Raw genomic sequence first — 20,474 nt, forward strand, 5'->3', positions numbered from 1 at the left:
CCATAATGCCCATAAATGCAACCACATAGCATATATTTTCTGTCTGGCTTCTTTAGCTTCACAAAATACTTTAAAAAATGTTTATTTATTAATTGAGAGAGAGAGAGAGAGAGAGACAGAAAGGGAATCCCGAGCAGGCTCCACACTGTCAGCGCAGAGCCCCATGTGGTGCTCGATCCCAGGAACCTGTGAGATCATGACCTGACCCCAAATCAAGAACCGGACGTTTAAACAACTGAGTCACGCAATTGCCCCTGGGTTCACAAAATACTTTTAAGTTCCACGTATGTGGCGCATATCTGTGGCTTATACCTTTTATCGTTGAGTAGTATTCCCTATAACATTACATAGTAGCTTATCCATTTATCTAGTGATAGACGTTTGGGTTATTTTCACCTTGGGCTATTATAAATAGAGCTGCTATCAACATTCACATACAGGTCTTAATTTGGACCAATATTTTCATTTCTCTCAAGAAAATATCTAAGTTTGGAATTATTGGGTCAAATGGTTAAGTGGATGTTTAACCTTGTAAGATACTGACAAACTGTTTTTCAAGTGGATGTGCCATTTTGCACTCCCACCAGCAAGGTACAAGGTTCCAGTGGCTCCACATTCTCACCAAGGCTTAGTATTGACAACCTCCTGAATTATGCAGTAATTCGGCACATATGTGCATAATGCTGTCTCCCTGTATTTAAAACTGAATTTCCCAAATGAATAATGATGTGGAGCATCTTTTCACGTGCTGATTGGCCGTCTGTATATCTTCTCTGTTACTGTGTCTGTTCAAATCATTTGTCTGACTGGTATTGGGTAGTTTGTCTTTTTATTATTGAGCTGTAAGATCTTCTTGCCTCCATTCCATTGCTGTCTCTCTCTCTCTTTACACCAATCCTCCAACTCCGTTCATTTTTGACTTGTGTTGGCTACTGTTAGTCCTTTGTATTTTCACCAAAATTTAAAAACTATCTTGTTGATAGCCTGCTGGAATTCTGATTAGGTTTGAGTCTATAGACCAGTTTGGGGAGAACTAAGATCTTAACCATGTTAGGCCCTCTGATTCATGAATACATATTTCTGCATTTATTTATTTTTAATTTTTTTACAGAAATATTTTGTAGTTTTTATCACACAGGTCTTTCACAAATTTTATTAAGTACAACCATAAGTAGTTCATGTTTTTGATAATATAATGGTTTTGCTTTATTTAAGCTTCCAATATTTCACATATATTATAAATAAATGGTATTGTAATAGATTTTTGTTTTTTTACGCATGATGCATATATTTATAATCCTTTTTTATAATTGATTTTTGAATATTGACCTCATATCATGTGACTTTGCTAACTTCACTCATGACACTATCTTTCTTCAAACATCTTAGAATATTCTACTCGCCTAATTGAACTCGCTAAGACCTCCAGCCCAATATTGAATACAAATAGTGAGTGAGAACATCCTTGCAGTGTTTTTGATCTAGAGGGAAAGCATTTACTCTTTCACCATTACGTAGTATGTTAGCTGTATATTTTCTATAGATAGCACTTATTACATTGAGGGAGTTTGATTTCTAGTTTACTGAGAATTTTATTATGAACATATGTTGAATTTTTCAAATGTTTTTCTTATGAATTTTAAAATATCCATACATATATTTTCTTTTTTAATCTGCTGACATTGTATAATTCATTCATAGATATTTTTGAATATTAAATCCACTCTGCATGTTTGGAATATATACCTCTTGCTTATGATACATCTTTTTCATGTATTCCTGGATTTGATTTGCCAACTTTTATTAAAGGTAATATTAATATTGTACCTATGCTTATGGTGGATATTGATCTATAATTTTATTACTTGTAATTGTTATTGTTATCAGGGTGATGAAATCTCATAAGACGAAGTGTAAAGCATTACCTACTCTTCTATTTTGGGAAGACTTTGAAATTAATTTTATTATTTTTTTTCCTTAAATGTTTGGTAGAGATATTAAACAATTTTAACATCAATCTATTCTTAAGTAAGTTAAGTCTTATTTTTCTTACATTGTGCTAGGAATGAAAAAAATCTAGACTTTGAATAATGGACTGTTTTGAAGTCTGATTCATAAATAGGAGTAGTGCTTTTTCAAAAAAAATATGTAAACATTCATATATGCAAATATAAACAAATGACTTTTTCTTATTACTCTTCTATCTCAGACTGTGACTCTTTAAGATAGTCATATTATAAAGGAAGTATCCTGGTTTTTCAAACGTTGGTCTCTACAACAGTAACTAACATGAAAAATAATCAGCCTATATACTTAATGCTTCTATTTCCCTAGCACCTTAGGAAGAGCTTCTAGACTAAAATCTATAGCCCAGGCCATGGCTCTACTCTGGTCTCACCTGGATTGCTCATTCTGTTCCTTCACCTCACTTCTCACCTTTAGCTTATGCTTGGACTGGCCATACACATTGTACCTTTATGTTAGCACAGGCCCTCCGGCAACCCGTTAGCTCACTTTTACCCATATCTTTTATTTAAACAACATACGAGCTATAAATGCCAATTCTCAGCTCCTCTATTGCCAAGTTATGTCAAAAACAGAAACCAGTTATATCAGAATGGTATAGAAACTGAATCCAAGTTTTCTAATAAAGATATGGATCATCTGAATCTTGACTGGCATTTGCCTGCAATAAGTAAGCTAAGAAGAGCAACAAAAAAAGTAATGTCTCTAGAAGAAATAAGAAACAACAGGAAATAAGACATATAAATGACTATACCAAAAAATTGTCACTCTTGCCTTTTTTTGGTCTTAATAAAAATAATATAAATTAGAAGTATTTTATGAATTATTACTTAACTCTCACCAAAATTAAAATAATCCTCTCTAGGAGGAAAGTATATTTAAAATCATCCTCATGAAAGAAAAAGAATCTCAATACACACACACACACACACACACACACACGTGCAGATATATTTTAAACATAGTTAAAAATGCAATTCAAAGAAAATTTATGATAACCAAATTCTGAAATATATTTTCTTATTCCTTGAAATCTAGCCATTATTAGATAGGACTTGCTAATCTTAGTTTTAGGTAAATAACATTTTATTTATAATCAATGTCTAAAGCTAAGTCTATGAATTAGCAATACTGTTTAAGATCTATACAATTAATTTTGTAAAAGTACAAGATTTTGTTTACCTCATTCATTTACAAAACTCACACATTTAATAACTTACCACATGTGTAAAATGAGTAACAGAGTAGTAAAGAAAAAAGGTTTAGATTAGGTGGGGAGCTTCTGTTTTCCAGAAGTTTTCAGGGATTCTTGGTTCAAAATTAAACCGGAATCTCAACTCTAAGAAAAAGAGTTTCTTACCTTAGAGTTTTGGAAGTTACTCTTTATTTAATACACTTTTTGCCAAATCAAAGACACAAAACGAATAGATAAACCAAAGCTTATTGGCTTAATTATTAAATAACAGTTGTTAAAATAAAGAAGATATTCAAGTTGGGGCTATATAATCACTAAGGAATTACGCTTAGATGCAAAATGCTTTTCCTCTTTAAAACCAAAGAAATGTAAGCTATATATTTTTCACTGTTCTAAAGAACAAAATAAAATTGGAATCTTATGAATCTTATGTTAAATTCGGTACTAACTACAAATACACACTGCTTTTTATGCAAACTAATTAATTATATCCTAAATGCTTTCAAAAGAGTGATCAACGTTTATTTTAGGCAAATGATTAATTTATTTCAAAGGATACGCAAATTCCATAATTTAAAAAAGTCTTTATTTGCTTTATAGTTCAATTCATATTTTAATAATTTAAAATCCAATTATTATTGCCAAGATATTATAGGCAATTTTACATCCCATTAACCTTGCTTTGTTTTAATTATAAAGATCCTTTGTTAGATTCCTTTAAATGATCCAGTTTATAATTTCAGTCTGTCCTAGGGAGTACTTTAATTCAGCTGCACATTCATCAACTGTTTTTGTCCTGTTAATTGTAGACAACTGCACAATTGCTTTCTCCGGCTATGATTGATGAATTATATTCACGGGTATAGCTGTTAAGTAGGATCAACATTTATAACAATTTCAACTTAAAGATTTTTAACTTCATTCCCACAAGGACAAATTAAAGACTGATATTCTAACGACCAAGAGAAAGTGTTTTTTATATGCTTTATTTTAAACTAGTAGAGAAAGTTAAGAAAAATGCTGTACGTCTGCGCAAATGAGATAGAAGAGTGTATAAAGAGTCTAATTTGTGCTTGGCACATAGTAGGGCCTCAAAAAATAGAAGCCTATCTGTTTATCTAACAGAGTAATGTGTCTTCACTGTAACTACATCCTAACTATCCAAATATGATATATAAACACATATTTTTATTTTATTTTATTATATTTTTTAGTTTTTTTATTTTTTATCGTATTTTGTTTTATTTTATTTTATTATTATTTTTTTAAATATGAAACAGGAACCCTCTTGCACTGTTGGTGGGAATGCAAACTGGTGCAGCCACTCCGGAAAACAGTGTGGAGGTTCCTCAAAAAATATATACATATTTTTAAATGTTTATTTTATTTTTGAGAGAGAGAGCCCAAGCAGGAGAGATGCAGAGAGAGAGGGAGACGGAGGATTGGAAGCGGGCTCCATGCTGACAGCAGCAAGTCTGATGCGGGGCCTGAACTCACGAATGGTGAAATCATGACCTGAGCTGAAGTCGGATGCTCAACCGACAGAGCCACCCATATGCCCCTATATATGCTATTTTCTTAAAATCTGGAACTCCCAAGTTCAAATTTATGAAAGAGAAAGGTCTAAAGTGAAAAGAAATGAGGTAAATTGAAGGTCAGAGTCAGTAAAATTCTAAATATATAAGCAATGACAACAACAAAACTTCCATTTTTAAAAGCCTATATTGCAGCAGTTATAATAAATGTCATATGTTATTTCCAACATTCAGAGAAAAGGGGCAAGAAAGATGTTCCAAAAAATACCCTCACTACCCAAAAAACCCATCTGCAGCAACCACTCTATCTTTCCCCTTCTTGGCCAAACTCCTCGGAGTTGTACTTGGTGACTACGCTCACATCCCACTCACTCCTCAGCTCAAAACAACCTAGGTCCTGACCCCAGTACTCTAGTTAAGTCACTGCTTTCTCAGAAGTCATTCCCTTAATTATCTGCTCCCGCAGTACCCTCTACTCTGGCATATTTATAATACCAGTAATTAGAAGACTGCTGTCCCCACTGGACTGTAAGCTCTCTTACAGCAGGGCCTGGGTCTCTACGCAGCACCCTTAGCACACAGGTACTCACCGGTGTACGTGTGGGTGAAACCAACATGACCATCTTGTCACCGAATCCAGTGGTCCCTCTCATCCTAACTTAAAAACCCTCTTGCTGGGGTGCCTGGGTGGCTCAGCAGTTAAAGGGCAGACTCTTGGTTTCAGCTCGGATCATGATTTCATGGTTCGTGGGTTCAAGCCCCATGTCAAGCCCTGTGCTGATGGTGTGGAGCCTACTTGGGATTCTCTCTCTCTCTCTCTCTCTCTCTCTCTCTCTCTCAAAATAAATTAAAAATTAAAAAAAAAAAAACCCCTCTTTTGTTGACTCCTCATTGCTTCTCACACATTCTACTCATCATTCTTTTCTTAATTCCTTCAATAAATATTTGTGATTGTGAACTATGTGCTAGGTATTATTCCAGAAACCAGGAATATATCAGTGAAGAAGACACAAATTCTTAAGGCCAAGTACATTTTGGTAAAGAAGATGGACGTAAAGAATGAAAATAATTTGAGATGGTGTTACTAAATGTTAAAACAAAATCATGACGGAAGTGTGGTAACTCAATAAGATGGTTAAGGTAGCCTCTCTGAGGGGGTGACATTTCAGCTGATTCCTAAATGACAAAAAACAGCCAATCATGTACAGCTGTGGGTAAAGAGGATTCCCAGCAGAAACAGCAGCAAAAAGCATGGCATCATGTTCTCTGCTCCTTCCACACAGGTTCCCCGAGCATCACATCTGTATCCTTATCTACCATTTACCATATAAGCTCAGGACTCCTAAATCCAAATCCCCATTCTACCTGTCTCTTTGGAGATGCAAATTCAAGATGTCTATTCAACATTTCCACTCAGAAATTTCACAGACGCTACAAAATCAGTGTAACCAAAAGTGAAACTATGTCCCACCCAACCCATATTCTTCCTTCTCTATTGTTCCAACTACACTATACTTACAGTATAAACCATCCAGCTATTAAAGCCAGCAATCAAGTTATGTTTGATCCCTTCTTTTCCCTCTTACAATCTAATCTATCAGCACTTCTCTAGACTTAATTTCCAAACGATACTTTAAATGTGTCCACTTCTTCCCTCCTCATAGCCACTATTAGTCAGTCTATGATACCAGCATCTTAAGCAAGATTTCTGAATCTCAGATTAGTTTCAATCCGGAGTCCACTTGCTACACTGTAGATTATGCCTAGCTCTCTTTAATTATATCATAGCACCCTTAGCATAGCTTATAAACCCTTCATGGCATGACCCTTGCCGCCCACCCTTGCCAAGATGCGATGACCTTGCCTATGTGGCTGGTACACAACAGGCACATACATAGCTTTTGGCTGATTAAAAAGAGCTGTCCAGCAACATGTCTTGCTATCTCTTGCCTCCAGGCTTTGGTATCAAATTATTCCCTTGGTCCAGAATTTTATTCCTCTTTTTTTTCTTCTTGTACCTAGCCAAGTTCTAACCATCTCTCAGTTCTCAATGCCATCTTTGGCATTCGACTTGTATACACTTTTTATTTTGAACCTCCTGTTGTTGGTTGTTTTTTTTTTTTATAGACTATTTTTAGAGTAATTGTAGGTTCACAGCAACCTTGAGTAGAAGATACAGAGAATGCCCAAATATCCCCTCCCCACACACATATCTCCTCCATTACCACCATTCCCTACCAGAGTGGTACATTTGTCACAAATGATGAACTTACATTAAGACAGCTTTATCACCTAAGGTCCATAGTTTACATCTTGGTGTTGTAGCTTCTATGAGTTTTGACAAATGTATAATGACATGTATCCACTGTTAGAGTATCAAGCAGACTAGATTCACTGGCCTAAAAATCTTCTGTGCTCTGCCTATTTATTTATGCCTTCCTCTTCCCTAACTCCTGGCAACTACTAATCTTTTTACTGTCTCCTTAGAGACATATATAGTCATATAGTTGAAATCATACAGTATGAAGCCTTTTCAGATTGCTTCTTCCACTTCGTATTGTGCAATTAAAGTTTCTCCATATCTTTTCATGGCTCAACAGCTCATTTCTTGTCTCATTTATTTTTTTCACTAAAAAATAAATATTCCATTGTCTGGATGTACCTCATAAATATACGGGTATCTGTTTATCCCTTCATCTACTAAAGACATCTTGGTTGCTTCCCAATTTTGGCAATTATGCATAAAGAGGCTAGAAATATCTGTGTGAATGTTTTTATGTAAACATGTTTTCAACTCTTTTGAGTAGATACAAGGGAGAATGACTGCTGGATCTACAGTAAGAATATGTTTAGTTTTATAAAAAAAAAAACAACAAAAAAACAAACAAAAAACACTACCCACCTGTTTTGCAATGTGGCTATACCGTTCTGTATTCTCACCACCAATGAATAAGAGTTCCTGCTGCTCCACATCCTTGTCAGCATTTGGTGGTGTCAGTGTTTCAGATTTTGGCCATTCTAAAAGGTATGTAGTACTATTCACTGTTGTTTTGATTTGCATTTCCCTGATGATGACAAGCATCTTTTTCTAAGCTTATTTGCCATATGTAGATATTCTTTGGTGAGGTGTCTGTTAATGTCTTTGAATCATTTTTTTAACTGGATTGTTTATTTTCTTATTGTAGAGTTTTAAGAATTCTTTGCTATTTTAGATAACAATCCTTTATCAGAAGTATCTTTTGTAAATATTTTCTCCCAGTCCATGGCTTGTCTTTTCATTCTCTTGACATTGACTTTAACAGAAGTTTTAAATTGTTTTCAAATGTTTATTTATGGGGTCCCTGGGTGGCTCGGTTGGTTAAGCGTCCGACTTTGGCTCAGGTCATGATCTCACGGTCTGTGAGTTCAAGCCCCGCGTCGGGCTCTGTGCTGACAGCTCAGAGCCTGGAGCCTGTTTCAGATTCTGTGTCTCCCTCTCTCTCTGACCCTCCCCTGTTCATGCTCTGTCTCTCTCTGTCTCAAAAATAAATAAACGTTAAAAAAAATTTTTAAAAATGTTTATTTATTTTTGAGAGAGTGAGTGAGCATACAAGAAAGTGGGGGAGGGGCACAGAGAGGGGGACAAAGGATTCAAAGTGGGCTCTGTGTTGATGGCAGACAGCCTGATGTAGTGTTTGAACTCACGAACCATGAGATCATGACCTGAGCCAAAGTCGGACACTTAACCGACTGAGCCACCCAGGCACCCCCAGAAGTTTTCAATTTTAATGAAGTCCAGATTGTCAACTCTTTCTTTCATGGATCATGTCTTTGGTATTGTATTTAAGAAGTCATCACCAAACGCAAGGTCATCTAGATTTTCTCCTATGTTATCTTCTACGGGTTTTATACTTCTGCATTTTACATTCAGATCTCTGATCTACTTTGAGTGATTTTTATGAAGGGTATAAAGTCTGTGTCTAGATTTATTATTATTTTTTTGCATGTGGATGTCCAGCACCATTTGTTGAAAAGGCTATCTTTGTTCTATTGTATTTGTTTTTCTTTGATACATTGTTTGAAAACCCTGATAGTCCTACCACCTGGGTAATACACCCCTTCAGTCTAGATTAGATGCCTTGTCTTTTGCTTGTATTCATACCTATATCACCTCTATCACAGCACCCTTGTAATACTGTGTGTATTCCTCTAATATTTGTCTCTCCCCCAAAATTCAGAACCATGTTTGTATCATTTACTTCTCTATTCCCATCTCCAGAATAGTATTTGTATGTAGTATAGGCACTGAATAGACTTTTGCTGTATCAATGTACACATGATCTGTTCTTTCATATTTATAGCTAGTCATGTTTCAATTTTTGTTTCAAAATCGTCTTTATTGGAGGAATAATTGGTATGAAAAATGAAAACAAATTCTAGAATGACACAAAGAACATTATGATGGGCATTTGGAAGGTTTTCAGGGACTAAAATTTAAAAAAATTATAACTGCTTTCTATCAATCTAACTCTTTTCCTAAAACAAAACAAAACGAATTCCAAACTCTACCCCTAAGCAATAAAACAGTATCAGAAGCTAAAACCTCTGGTATGAGCAAATTTTCTACTCTTTCCTTTCCTAAGACAATAACTATAATCTTAAGTGAGGAAGATCCAATTATATTAAGTCTTCAGAGTTACTGATGACAAGATAATTTTTGTTTTTTACTTCACAGTTGAAACAAATTGGCAAAATTAGCATGTATGTGATTTGAGAGATTTCTATAACTAAAATGAAAATGAATAGTCTGGGCAAATTTTTGTTTTTATATGTTTTCCATTGCCTTAGGATGGATAATAATTATTATCAATTCTCATCACAACCAAGTTTTATAAGAACTAAGTATGTTATTATTATGTAAAATTAGTATTTATGTTATAAAAGAAAACTGGTATTTTCCTGTATCTTTTGCTTTGCAATAAATGTAAAATTTATTTTAACTTCTAGAGTTGTATTACTATGACTAAAAATAATTTAGTCATGGAAAATGTAAATGAGAAATATAAAATAAGATAAATTACTATAAAAAGAGGTTATGTCTCTAATTATAATAAACTGATGAGAAAAAACTAATACTAAAAAAGTAATACTAATGTGCATTGAAGTTAATCCCTTTTTTTTTTTTTTTGAAAGAGAGACAGAGCATGAGCTGGGGAGAAGGGGAGAGGGAGAAAGAGAGAGACTCTAAAGCAGGCTCCATGCTGAATGTGCAGCCTGACACAGGGCTTCATTCTACGACCCTGGGATCATGACCTGAGCCGAAATCAAGAGTCAGATGCTCAACCAACTAAGCCACCCAGGTGTCCCTAGTTAATTTTTTAAATGGGTTTCTACAGCATATATAAATTAATTTTCAAGGACTATCTTGTCAAATATCCTTTGATGACACCTCCTTTGATAAAGAGAAGTTTTATATACAGTAAGTGTTATCCCCTTATCATCAATTTAATTAAATCCAGTTTCAAGTAAGAAATAAATAGATTATGCCAAATATTCAGTCACTATTTTCCAATGAATACATTATATCATAGAAAAGAATTGTAAAGGATGCAGGTCTTTGGCTGACAGAAGCTATACATGTCAAACTGGTGACAGTTACATCTATCTTCATGTATCCACTGCCAATAAAGTATTGGAAAAATCACAGTGAACAACTGTTTATCATAAAGTGATGAGTACAATGATGGGCTCAAACATGAATTTACTTACAGCTTCATTTTAACAATGGTACATATAAATTCCTGACCTGACTGTTCTTCTTCCCATAATTAATATCCTTCCCATTTTCAGTTGGATATCGGACAACATGACATGTTCAGATAAAACTCCTTCACATGAACGGAGATGGGCTGCGGGAGTGAATGCCGAACACGGCTTTGAAAACAGATGGAGTGGCAGATGGGCTTGCCGAGCGGCTCACTCGATCTGTGTTACACAACTTTTCTACCCAGTTAAGATGAGGCTCCATCTCACAAAAGTCTTAGAAAGTCTGTTCCTTTATTTCATACATGCTTTCCCCTACCCCAAAATAAATGATTAGTATCTTAAACTTTGTTCCTTTGAAGATTAATTACCTGTATGATAAATTATTTAACTAAAATATATTTTCTTACCCATTTTTGGAACAGATGGTAGGAGAGCAGTCGCCTAGTGGAATAAAATGTACACAGATGAATTATCTAAAAAGTGTAAAATTAATTACCTTCCTTCATTGATGAGTTCAATAAATGCAAGTCCTGCATTCTTCTGAATAGAATTTTGCCATTCCTAAAAGGAGAAACCAAACCAAGTATAAGAAAAATGAGCACGTAAAGAAAATCAGAACTATATACAACATATTTAAATTGATCAGGAGATTAAATGTTCTATTTACACGTGCATTCCAAGTGACTGAAAAGTACAGAGGGAAAAAAAGTTTACAAATGAATTCTTTTGAATTTGTAAAAAAACAACACAAAAAGGAGAAAACATTAATACCATATCCAAATGTAATCTCTCCTTGCTGATCTAGATGAGAACATATTTGTGCATTTGGTGGTTCCACAGTGTAATCATTATAAATTTCTGATTGTTATACAGTGTTTCTGGATTAGGAAAGTATATTGCTTACTTTATACTCTTCCTATGACATATTTAGAATATGCTTTAACCAATTTTTTTTCAATGGATCCTGGTTTAGTCGACTGATTTGTTTTTTTTTTTTTTTTTTGCTTTTTATATAGCTGGAAAATTACAACTTTTTTGGATTAAAAGTAATATCCTTTTCAATAGTACTGTAAATAAACACTTCCTTAATACATTTTATAAAAAAAAAAAAAACCCTACTGACCACTCACATCACTCATCTAGCCAGATTTGTTAGCCAGATTTTTCTGCATGATTTTCCTACTACTAAAGTGCTACACACCGAGGTAGTCACCTGTCTCCCCACAAATTCAGCTTCACAAAAAGCAGTCTTTATGTCGGCCCTTCTCTCTACTCTTGATCACACTGCCTTTTTAGAGCTTTGCACCCATGCTGGGGAAAAAATGCGGTCCCCCAACATAGATACTTGGTGTATAAGTATTTTCTGCTGTAAGTCAATCTGTGAAGAATTAAAGAAGAACACATCATGAACCTACATTTCCCCAGGAGAGAGAATCAACAACTTGGGATATGGAAGCCTGGGGACTATAATGATCTTATAAAGACCTAAATGGCTCTATGGTTGGCTACGTGGTTTTAGCAAAGCCACTGTATTTTAGCTATCATACATAACCTTTAGCAAAAATTCATCTAAATGATAAGACCACTATTGCACTTTACAGAGCTTATTAAAACTTTCCAATCATTTCTATTGTGAACAATTACAGGGAACTCTTTTTGCTATGTTTTAATAAGATGTCTTCTACCATCATCCTTTTATGTATTTTGCATATTCCCATTACATATACTATATTTATTGCAAGCCAATATCCCACAAAATGTGGAAATTTCTCAGGAATACTTGACATTTATTGTGGCATTAGCTTCAGTTAGGGAAAACTGATTCTTATATAGCGAGAACCATGACACTCCGAAGAGTAAATTCTTACAGACAACTTTTTAAACATGATTTTCTTTATGACACTGTTTGTACACCAAGGCTCTTTTATCAGCATAAACTTTAATATGCATGGGATTTTTCAAGAAGATATTTCAAAGTACATATTCAGATATTACATATGCATCCCAAATTATACTGTGTCTAAAAGATCACAGAGTAAAATGTTTTAAAAACTCTGTTCAGATCAAAGATCAAACAAAAAATATCTGTGAGACGCCTCAGCCCATGAGACACTAATCTGCAATCTTTGATAGAGGAGCAGCACAAATAAGTCTTAGCCAAGTTAAGGATACTAGAATTTAAAGGATGAAGAAAGACACTGAAAATATATCACTGCAAGACTTCAGGCAAGAAATATGCTTTAGAAGAGTAATTTGACATTTTTGAGGAAGAGAAAGTGGTAGAAGACTGTTTTATGTGCCTTTCCAGAAGAGAAGCAATAGAAGCCTACACCGGTACTTCGAATAGGTGAATGGAAAACAAGAGACATTACAAAGAAGAGATGCCAGGGCTGGATGAGAAACTGGATTTAATGGCTAAAGTAACAACGTGGAAGAATATAAGGTTTAAGTGTTTAACATGAATGGCAGGAAGAATGGTGGCATTCTCATGAAAATATTTAAGAATGGAACACATTTGAGGAAAACCACAGGATTGCTTAAGTATATATTTGTTGGATTGAGAATCATGATGGTATATCAAATAGAATGTGGAATTTGAGATTATTTACATGAAAATATTGATTAAGGCAAACCAGAGGCACGTCTCTAAAGAAGAATCAACAGAAAGAGGATCAAAAGACCTAGGCTGAGTTTTGGGAATCATTCACATTTCTAAAATTAAAAAGGGGAGAGAGAAGCAAACAATGAGACTCTTTAAAAAAATGTTTATTTATTTATTTTGAAAGAGAGAGAACAAGTGTGAGTGAGGGAGGGAGGGGCAGAGAGAGGGGGAAAGAGAGAATCCCAAGCAGGCTCAGCACGTAGCCTGATGCAGGGCTGAATCCCACATCTATGAGATCCTGACCTGAGCCAAAATCAAGAGTTGGATGCCAACCGACTGAGCCATGCAGGCGCCCCAACAAACCCTAAGAGACTCTTAACTAGAGAGAACAAACTGAGGGTTGATGGAGGGAGGTGGGTGTGGGGGTGAGTTACACAGGTGTTGGGTATTAAGGAGGGCACTTGTGATGAGCACTGACTGTTGTATGTAAGTGATGAATCACTAAATTCTACTTCTGAAACCAATTTTACCATATGTTAAGTAGCTAGAATATAAATAAAAAACTTCAAATAAAAAACAGAAGAAGAAGCAATTAACAGAGATAAGAAAAGATCTAACAAAATTTAAGAATAGTAGCAAAGTTATGATAGCACTATTTAAAAGAAAATAATTCACTGGTTGCACTGGCTCAACGAAACAAAAAGATACAAACAAGACCCTTTAATCACTAACATCATTCTCCTTTTGATGATCAAGAACTTAAGTTTTATTGCACGTGACTTGTAAAACGCAAAATACAGCACGCCCCAAAGTATACGCAATATAAATTGAAAAGTAGAAAAGACAAAAAGATGCCATCCCCAGGGAGGGGATGGAAAGCGAGAGCTGGCGCTGGCTGTAGCCGGGGGCTGGCACGGGAGCCGGAGCCTACGCGGGCTCTCCCTCTGGAGCTGACTCTATCTGCGATGCCAGTGGTGGTATGGTACCAGGGTCGGCACTCGGTGTGGAGCTAGATCCAGCTCTCGAGCTGATGCTCAGACTGCAGTGAGAGAGCTGGTTGTTGGACTGGCTCTAGTTCTGGGCTGACTCTAAGTCTCGCCCTGTTGCCAGACCTGGTGTGAAAACTGTGATGCAGAGGACTCCGGAGCTGGAGTTGCTCGTGACTCGAGCTAGAGCCGGAACTGGCGTGAGGTGCGGAGTGGGAGCAAGAGCTCCTGTTGGAGCTGGCTGTAGCTCGGCGGCCAGCCCTAGCTCTACCTCTGCAGCTGGTGCAGACGCTGGCTGTGGCTCCAGAGCCGCCGCTGGGACCTGTTCTGAACCTGGCCCCGGCTCTGGAACTGCTGCTGGAGCCAGTGCTGCAGTTCACGATGGCACTGCCTTTATCCCCGGGGCCGGCTCGAGCTCTGTCCTGGAGCGGGTCTGGAGCTGCTTCTAGTTCTAGAGCGGGCACTGCCTTCAGCTCTGGGGCTGGAAGGGGTCCCAGAGCTGTGTGAGGCCCGACAGCTTGTTCAGTTGCTCTCCCGAACCCCACAGGTGCCGGAGCTGGTGCTGGAGCTCGCGGAAGAGCCGCTGCCGACACTTCTATCACCTTTGAAGCCATGATCTCGAGTTGGCAACTCGACAAGAAAGACCCAGACCCAGATAAGAGAACAAAAGAGATACCAGGAACAATAACAACAACAACAACAACACAACAACAACAACAACAACAACAACAACAAAAACCTTGGAAAATGAAAGGCAGGGAAGAAACAGAAAAATGAGTCTCTAATTACACGGTTAAGGGATGGGAAGACATTGCAAGCATCAAAAAAAGAAGGCTTAAAAGACAAAGTTGCAAACATCTCCCCCCCCAGGAAACAGAAAAAAAGATAAAGTGCCAACAAAAGGATAAAGGGATGCAAAAACCTTAACAGCACCAACAAAACTAAAGAAATAAGGAGACTGGAGGCTCTCCAACTGAAAGGCCCACTGAGTAGGAACTCTAGAAAGAGTGGATGGGGACCATGGAAGAGAGGATTTAGTTTAAATCAGATAAATTTAAAATTGCTCCCAGGAATGAAGCACATGACATAAAACCCCTAGCAAGGCACATCATCATAACATTTTCCCTAACACGAGGGTTAACAAAAAGGCTAACAGGAAAAAAAAATACAAAGAATCAAGAATAAGAATCAAACTAAACTTCTCAGTAGCAAATCCACAAAAGAGAAGAAAAGGAGGGGCGCCTGGGTGGCGCAGTCGGTTAAGCGTCCGACTTCAGCCAGGTCACGATCTCGCGGTCCGTGAGTTCGAGCCCCACGTCAGGCTCTGGGCTGATGGCTCGGAGCCTGGAGCCTGTTTCCAATTCTGTGTCTCCCTCTCACTCTGCCCCTCCCCCGTTCATGCTCTGTCTCTCTCTGTCCAAAAATAAATAAAAAACGTTGAAAAAAAAATTAAAAAAAAAAAAAAAAAAAGAGAAGAAAAGGAAACGCTTGCACAGTTATGGAGAACATTCAGGGCACAATATCTACCCAAAGTATCAATAACATATGAGGATAGATGAGTCACATTTTCAGACAGGCACAAATAAATATTTGCTTTTCATCCACTCTCTTTAAAGAACCTAGTAATGGTTTACTCTGCCAAAAATGAGGGCATCTCTCCCACAGGAGAGACAAGATTACATTGTGACAGCCCCCGAATCTCAGGGGCTTAAAAACCAAAGATGAATTTCTTGCTCAAGCTTCACGTCCATTGCCTGTGTTCCTCTCTACATCTCATAAGGCATCTCATAAACACAGGTTTCTTTCTTTCAAATGAGAAGAAAAAAAACTAAATGAGAGAAAAAGGGACAACAAAATATTCCTCAGAAGATAAAGTATATTTTATCTCAGAAATCATCAGGCTTGAATATGGTTTTTAAAGCTTGTTTAATAATTTCTGAATGACAGTTATAAAAATAGCACAAATAATTATTTGGGCATCTTTGAAAATTCCAAACTTTTTACAACCTCAGTAAAATATCATACTCAGTACTGAATAGTAAACAAAAATGTGTAAATGCAAAGAAAAAACTGGAATGTGAAGGGAAAAGTATTCTCCAAGAAAAGTATAACTTGTAACAACAGTTTATGTTGGTAATGTAATAAATCCCTAAAGTGTGTACAAGAGATGATAATCTTAAAACTTTGGAAATGGGATCAAGCCTAGATCATTATTTTCTCGCTGCTTAATACTTTCATTAATCAGAAAATATTCCCTCTGAAATATATTTATATTTTGTAGTAATATACTCACACATATATCTCCCTATTACATCATAAATTTGTTAATGAAAGGGAGGATCTTTTTTTTAATGTTTATTTTTGAGAGAAAGAGAGTGTAAGTGGGCAAGGGGCAGAGAGAAGGGGACAGAGGATCTGATGCAGGCTCGACACGGACAGGAGCGAGCCCAATGTGGGGCTCGAACTCACGAACTATGAGATCACGACCTGAGCCTAAGTCGGATGCTCAAGTGACTGAACCACCCAGGTGCCCTGGGATATTAAGTACAAATGCCTGGCATACTGTACATACTCAATGTACTTTTGTTGTCGAACTGAATTTAATCCTCCCAAATCAAGGGTATCGCTTCAATGTATGGTTCTCAATCTGGCTGTACAAAAGAATCAACAGGGGAGTTGTTAAAAAGTACCAATCATAAGACAATAATCTCCAATGACAGGGCCCAGGCATTGGTATCATTTTAAAGCTTCCCAAATTATTTTGATGTAAACTCGGTGTTGAAAACCACTGCCTTAGGTCATCTCTCTCTCCCAAAAAGACTGCACAATACAAACCTCAAAGTACCTAACTTGCCAGCGTGGAGTAATTTAGTTATGAGGTAATATATATTTTTTCCTTCAGACTGTTCACTTATTTAAATTTCCTTCTCATAAATAGTATATTGTTGTATCATAATTACATCATAACTTACACCATAATTACTGAAGTATTCACATCCCTAAAATAACACCGTAACTAAGGTCCTTTCCAGTTCTGACATGGCATTTCATTCTCCCACATGGTATTTTTGTAGGACTCAAACGTTAACTTCTAGTGACTGTGTAAAAAAATGTGAGTAATGATAGAGGCTAGGCAATGATCCTATTCTTCAACACTGATGCACATTTTGTTCTGCATTTTAAAAAGTGTTTCTTAAATGTGCGTTACCATGTACCTGATTCTAGGAGTTTCAAAAGAATAATTAGGTAAAATATTGAGAGGCTCACAAGTAGAGTACCTAGCATAGAGAGGAACTCTGTGTTTGTTGTGATGGCTGAGGCATAAACTACATTGAGAGTTGATAAATGGGCGAGAGCCGGACAGGGAAGACACTTTAATCGCTGTCCTAGCTTTCTAACAATTCTCTCTGACATGTAGACTTAGAGAAATTACTTAAAACAAGGGAAACGGACACATGAGAATGTATACAAAGGGGTAATAATCTATTGTCATTTCAACAAAGACAATCTTTTGGCAATGACAGGAAAAAAGTATATTTTCAAACTGTGTCTACGAATCATTCCAGAAAGTTTTCTGCCATTTGAGAAAACACGCACACATGCATTCATTCAAGTTGGAAAAAAATGAACATCTATAAGAAAAGGTGTAAATTAAACATCGGCATCAAATTTTTGTCTTCATGGGAAACATACTAAACTGGGTTTGAATGCCTGCAGAGAGATGCCAAGTCTGTAGACAGTTTTGTCATAATTTTTTAACTCTTCTATATGGATGCATAAAATTTCCTCAAGATGAAGGACTTTTTCAGAGAATTGGATATCAAGTTAAGGATCCTTTGAAACTAAACACTTTGAAGACAAATAGGTTCCAGAAGGATGACAATGAAATCCCTATGTTCTCTTCAACAATCACTTCATGGTAGTTAGATGACCTAGTAGAAATCTCAGACCCAGGACATATTTTTTCCCCCCAACGGTTTTTCCTCCTCTATGTCAGCTCAATTCACATTTCTCATTTCCTTTTGCTTTGTATACAATTAGGTGAACCAACTTAATGTCCTTAGAGACTCAATCCATCTCAAAATCTTTGAAAATATTTCACGGTAAAAAAAAGGAGGGTTAAGTTGAAATCTTGTCTTCAGGAACTCCAGAATTGATTTTTTTACTTTTATATCCTTAATGTCTACTTATCATTAATTGCCAGGAAAAGAAGTAGGTTATGTACCTCAAATATTTTCCTTGTGAACGTTCATTATAACAAGTGTGCTTATAAATTCTGTGCAGTAAGTTGGAGAAATTAGTAAGTAAAAGGATTGAAGTAAAAACATACTGTATATAAATAAAACCAGATATAACTAATGTTTTCAATGAATACAAAAATGAACTAATGAAAATAAATATGCAAGTATTCAATGTATCATTTGTTTTCATATTCATTGCTTATTTTTATGAACATCCTACTAAAGCATATAGGAAAAATAGGATATAAGAAATGAATAATCAATCTCAAAGAGATTATTGATATGAAATTCAGCCATAGAAAAACCATTAGGCAATGTGGAAATAGATCCAATTGGTTACTAAAAGTTGGTGTTTCATATAAATATAAATATAAATATAAATGTAAATGTAAATAAGTATAAGTTTCCCAGGATCCTAGTAGATCATTAAATTATGTAAATAAATTTAACACCGCTTTTTATTACAAATATTCTTATGCATATATATATAGACAGATATATACACACACATACACACACACATACTTGTGTTTGTATTTATAATGAAAAATAATCTAGGTTGTTTTATAAGATATTTTTTAAACAGTATTTTTTCTATAACTCTAAATATATACAATAAACAAACACATTTATATCCTATGTTAAGTTGCTGAAGATATTTCTTCCTTGGTGAGAAAACATATGCTACTAGAAACGATCAGAAAGATATCAAGAAATGATAACTTTATTAAATAAAAAAATAGGGGGATTTGGGTGGCTCAGTCAGTTAAGTGTTCAACTCTTGGTTTGGGCTCAGGTCATGATCTCACGGTTCATGAGTTGAAACCTTGCATTGGGTTCTGCACTGACAGTGTGGAGATTCTCTCTCTCTCTGCCCCTCTCCACGTCTCTCTCTCTCTCCCTCTCTCAAAACACATAAACTTAAAAAAAATATGAAAATAGAGGAAATGTTTCATATTTTCTATTTAGATAGGAAAAGGGTAAAGCTAGACTAGGATTCTTTAAATAAACTTTCAGAGTTGTGCTTTTAATTAAAAAAAATTAAATTTAAATTTAAAACATATGCAACATTAAAAAAGTTAGGGTTTATCCTATTCAAATATGCACTTTAAGATTTAATACTAATGTGGTTTTGAAGAACTTTAGTTTGATAGAATAATAACTTTTAAAACTTGACAATAGGGGCGCCTGGGTGGCTCAGTGGGTTAAGCATCCGATTTTGACTCAGGTCATGTTCTCCCGGTTCATAAGTTCAAGTCCCACGATTGCCTTGTCAGCACAGAGCCTGGAGCCTGCTTCAGATTCTCTCTCCAGTCTGCTTCTGTCCCCCTCTCTCTCTGCCCCTCCCCACTTCTACTTTGTTTCTCTCTCTCTCAAAAATGAACATTTGGGGTGCCTGGGTGGCTCAGTCAGTTGAGTGGCCGACTTCGGTGCAGGTCATGATCTCGCGGTCCGTGAGTTCAAGCCCTGCGTCGGGCTCTGTGCTGACAGCTCAGAGCCTGGAGCCTGTTGTAGATTCTGTCTCTCCCTCTCTCTGACCCTCCTCCATTCATGCTATGTCTCTCTCTGTCTCAAAAATAAATAAACGTTAAAAATTTTTTTAAATGAACATTAAAGAAATAAAACAAAATAAAAATAATATTTGACAATAAAACAAAATCCTGTACTGGTCTATAATCAATGAAATAACAGTGACTATCCTTCTATAATTTCCATGATTTACAAAGGTAAATATTTGTTCAGAAAAATTCATTTCCTGAGAGCTTACCATGTGTCTGAGACATGGCTAGATGCACTACTATTTTTTAAGTTATACTATACTGTTGAGATCACTTTTTTGAGGATCATCTTTGTCATATTTTTCTAGGGCTAAGAATCAGTGTATCAGTAGACTGATTCTCAAAACATCATAACTTAGGAAGAGTATACAGTAAAATATAAATATGGAGAAAATTATACCATTAGCATAAGAGCTCTAGACTGTACTCAACTGCAGCACAAAAGTGCTGGGTATTATTAAGCTACTATACATACGTAGCTTCTCAAAAAATGCTCATAAATAACCTAATAATACAATAGACATTTGATATTTCTCAAGATGTACATTTCAAGACCTTTGTATTTAGTTATGTTTTGTGACTACCA

At 35.9% G+C, this 20,474-nt stretch overlaps 1 protein-coding gene across 9 annotated transcripts in view; it reads right to left on the reverse strand.

Annotated features, from left to right (window-relative positions):
- Positions 1 to 20,474, reverse strand: part of NBEA (neurobeachin) — a 678,493-nt gene that overhangs the window by 324,378 nt on the left and 333,641 nt on the right. For all 9 annotated transcript variants that reach the window (XM_053900309.1, XM_053900303.1, XM_053900292.1 and 6 more), the window contains one exon: positions 10,997 to 11,061. In XM_053900309.1, the coding sequence (XP_053756284.1) occupies positions 10,997 to 11,061 (65 nt within the window). The remainder of the gene's footprint in view (positions 1 to 10,996; positions 11,062 to 20,474) is intronic.

Source organism: Panthera pardus, unplaced genomic scaffold (genome assembly GCF_024362965.1).
Source record: "Panthera pardus isolate Hobbes unplaced genomic scaffold, ASM2436296v1 HiC_scaffold_1, whole genome shotgun sequence".
Classification (NCBI taxonomy): domain Eukaryota; kingdom Metazoa; phylum Chordata; class Mammalia; order Carnivora; family Felidae; genus Panthera; species Panthera pardus.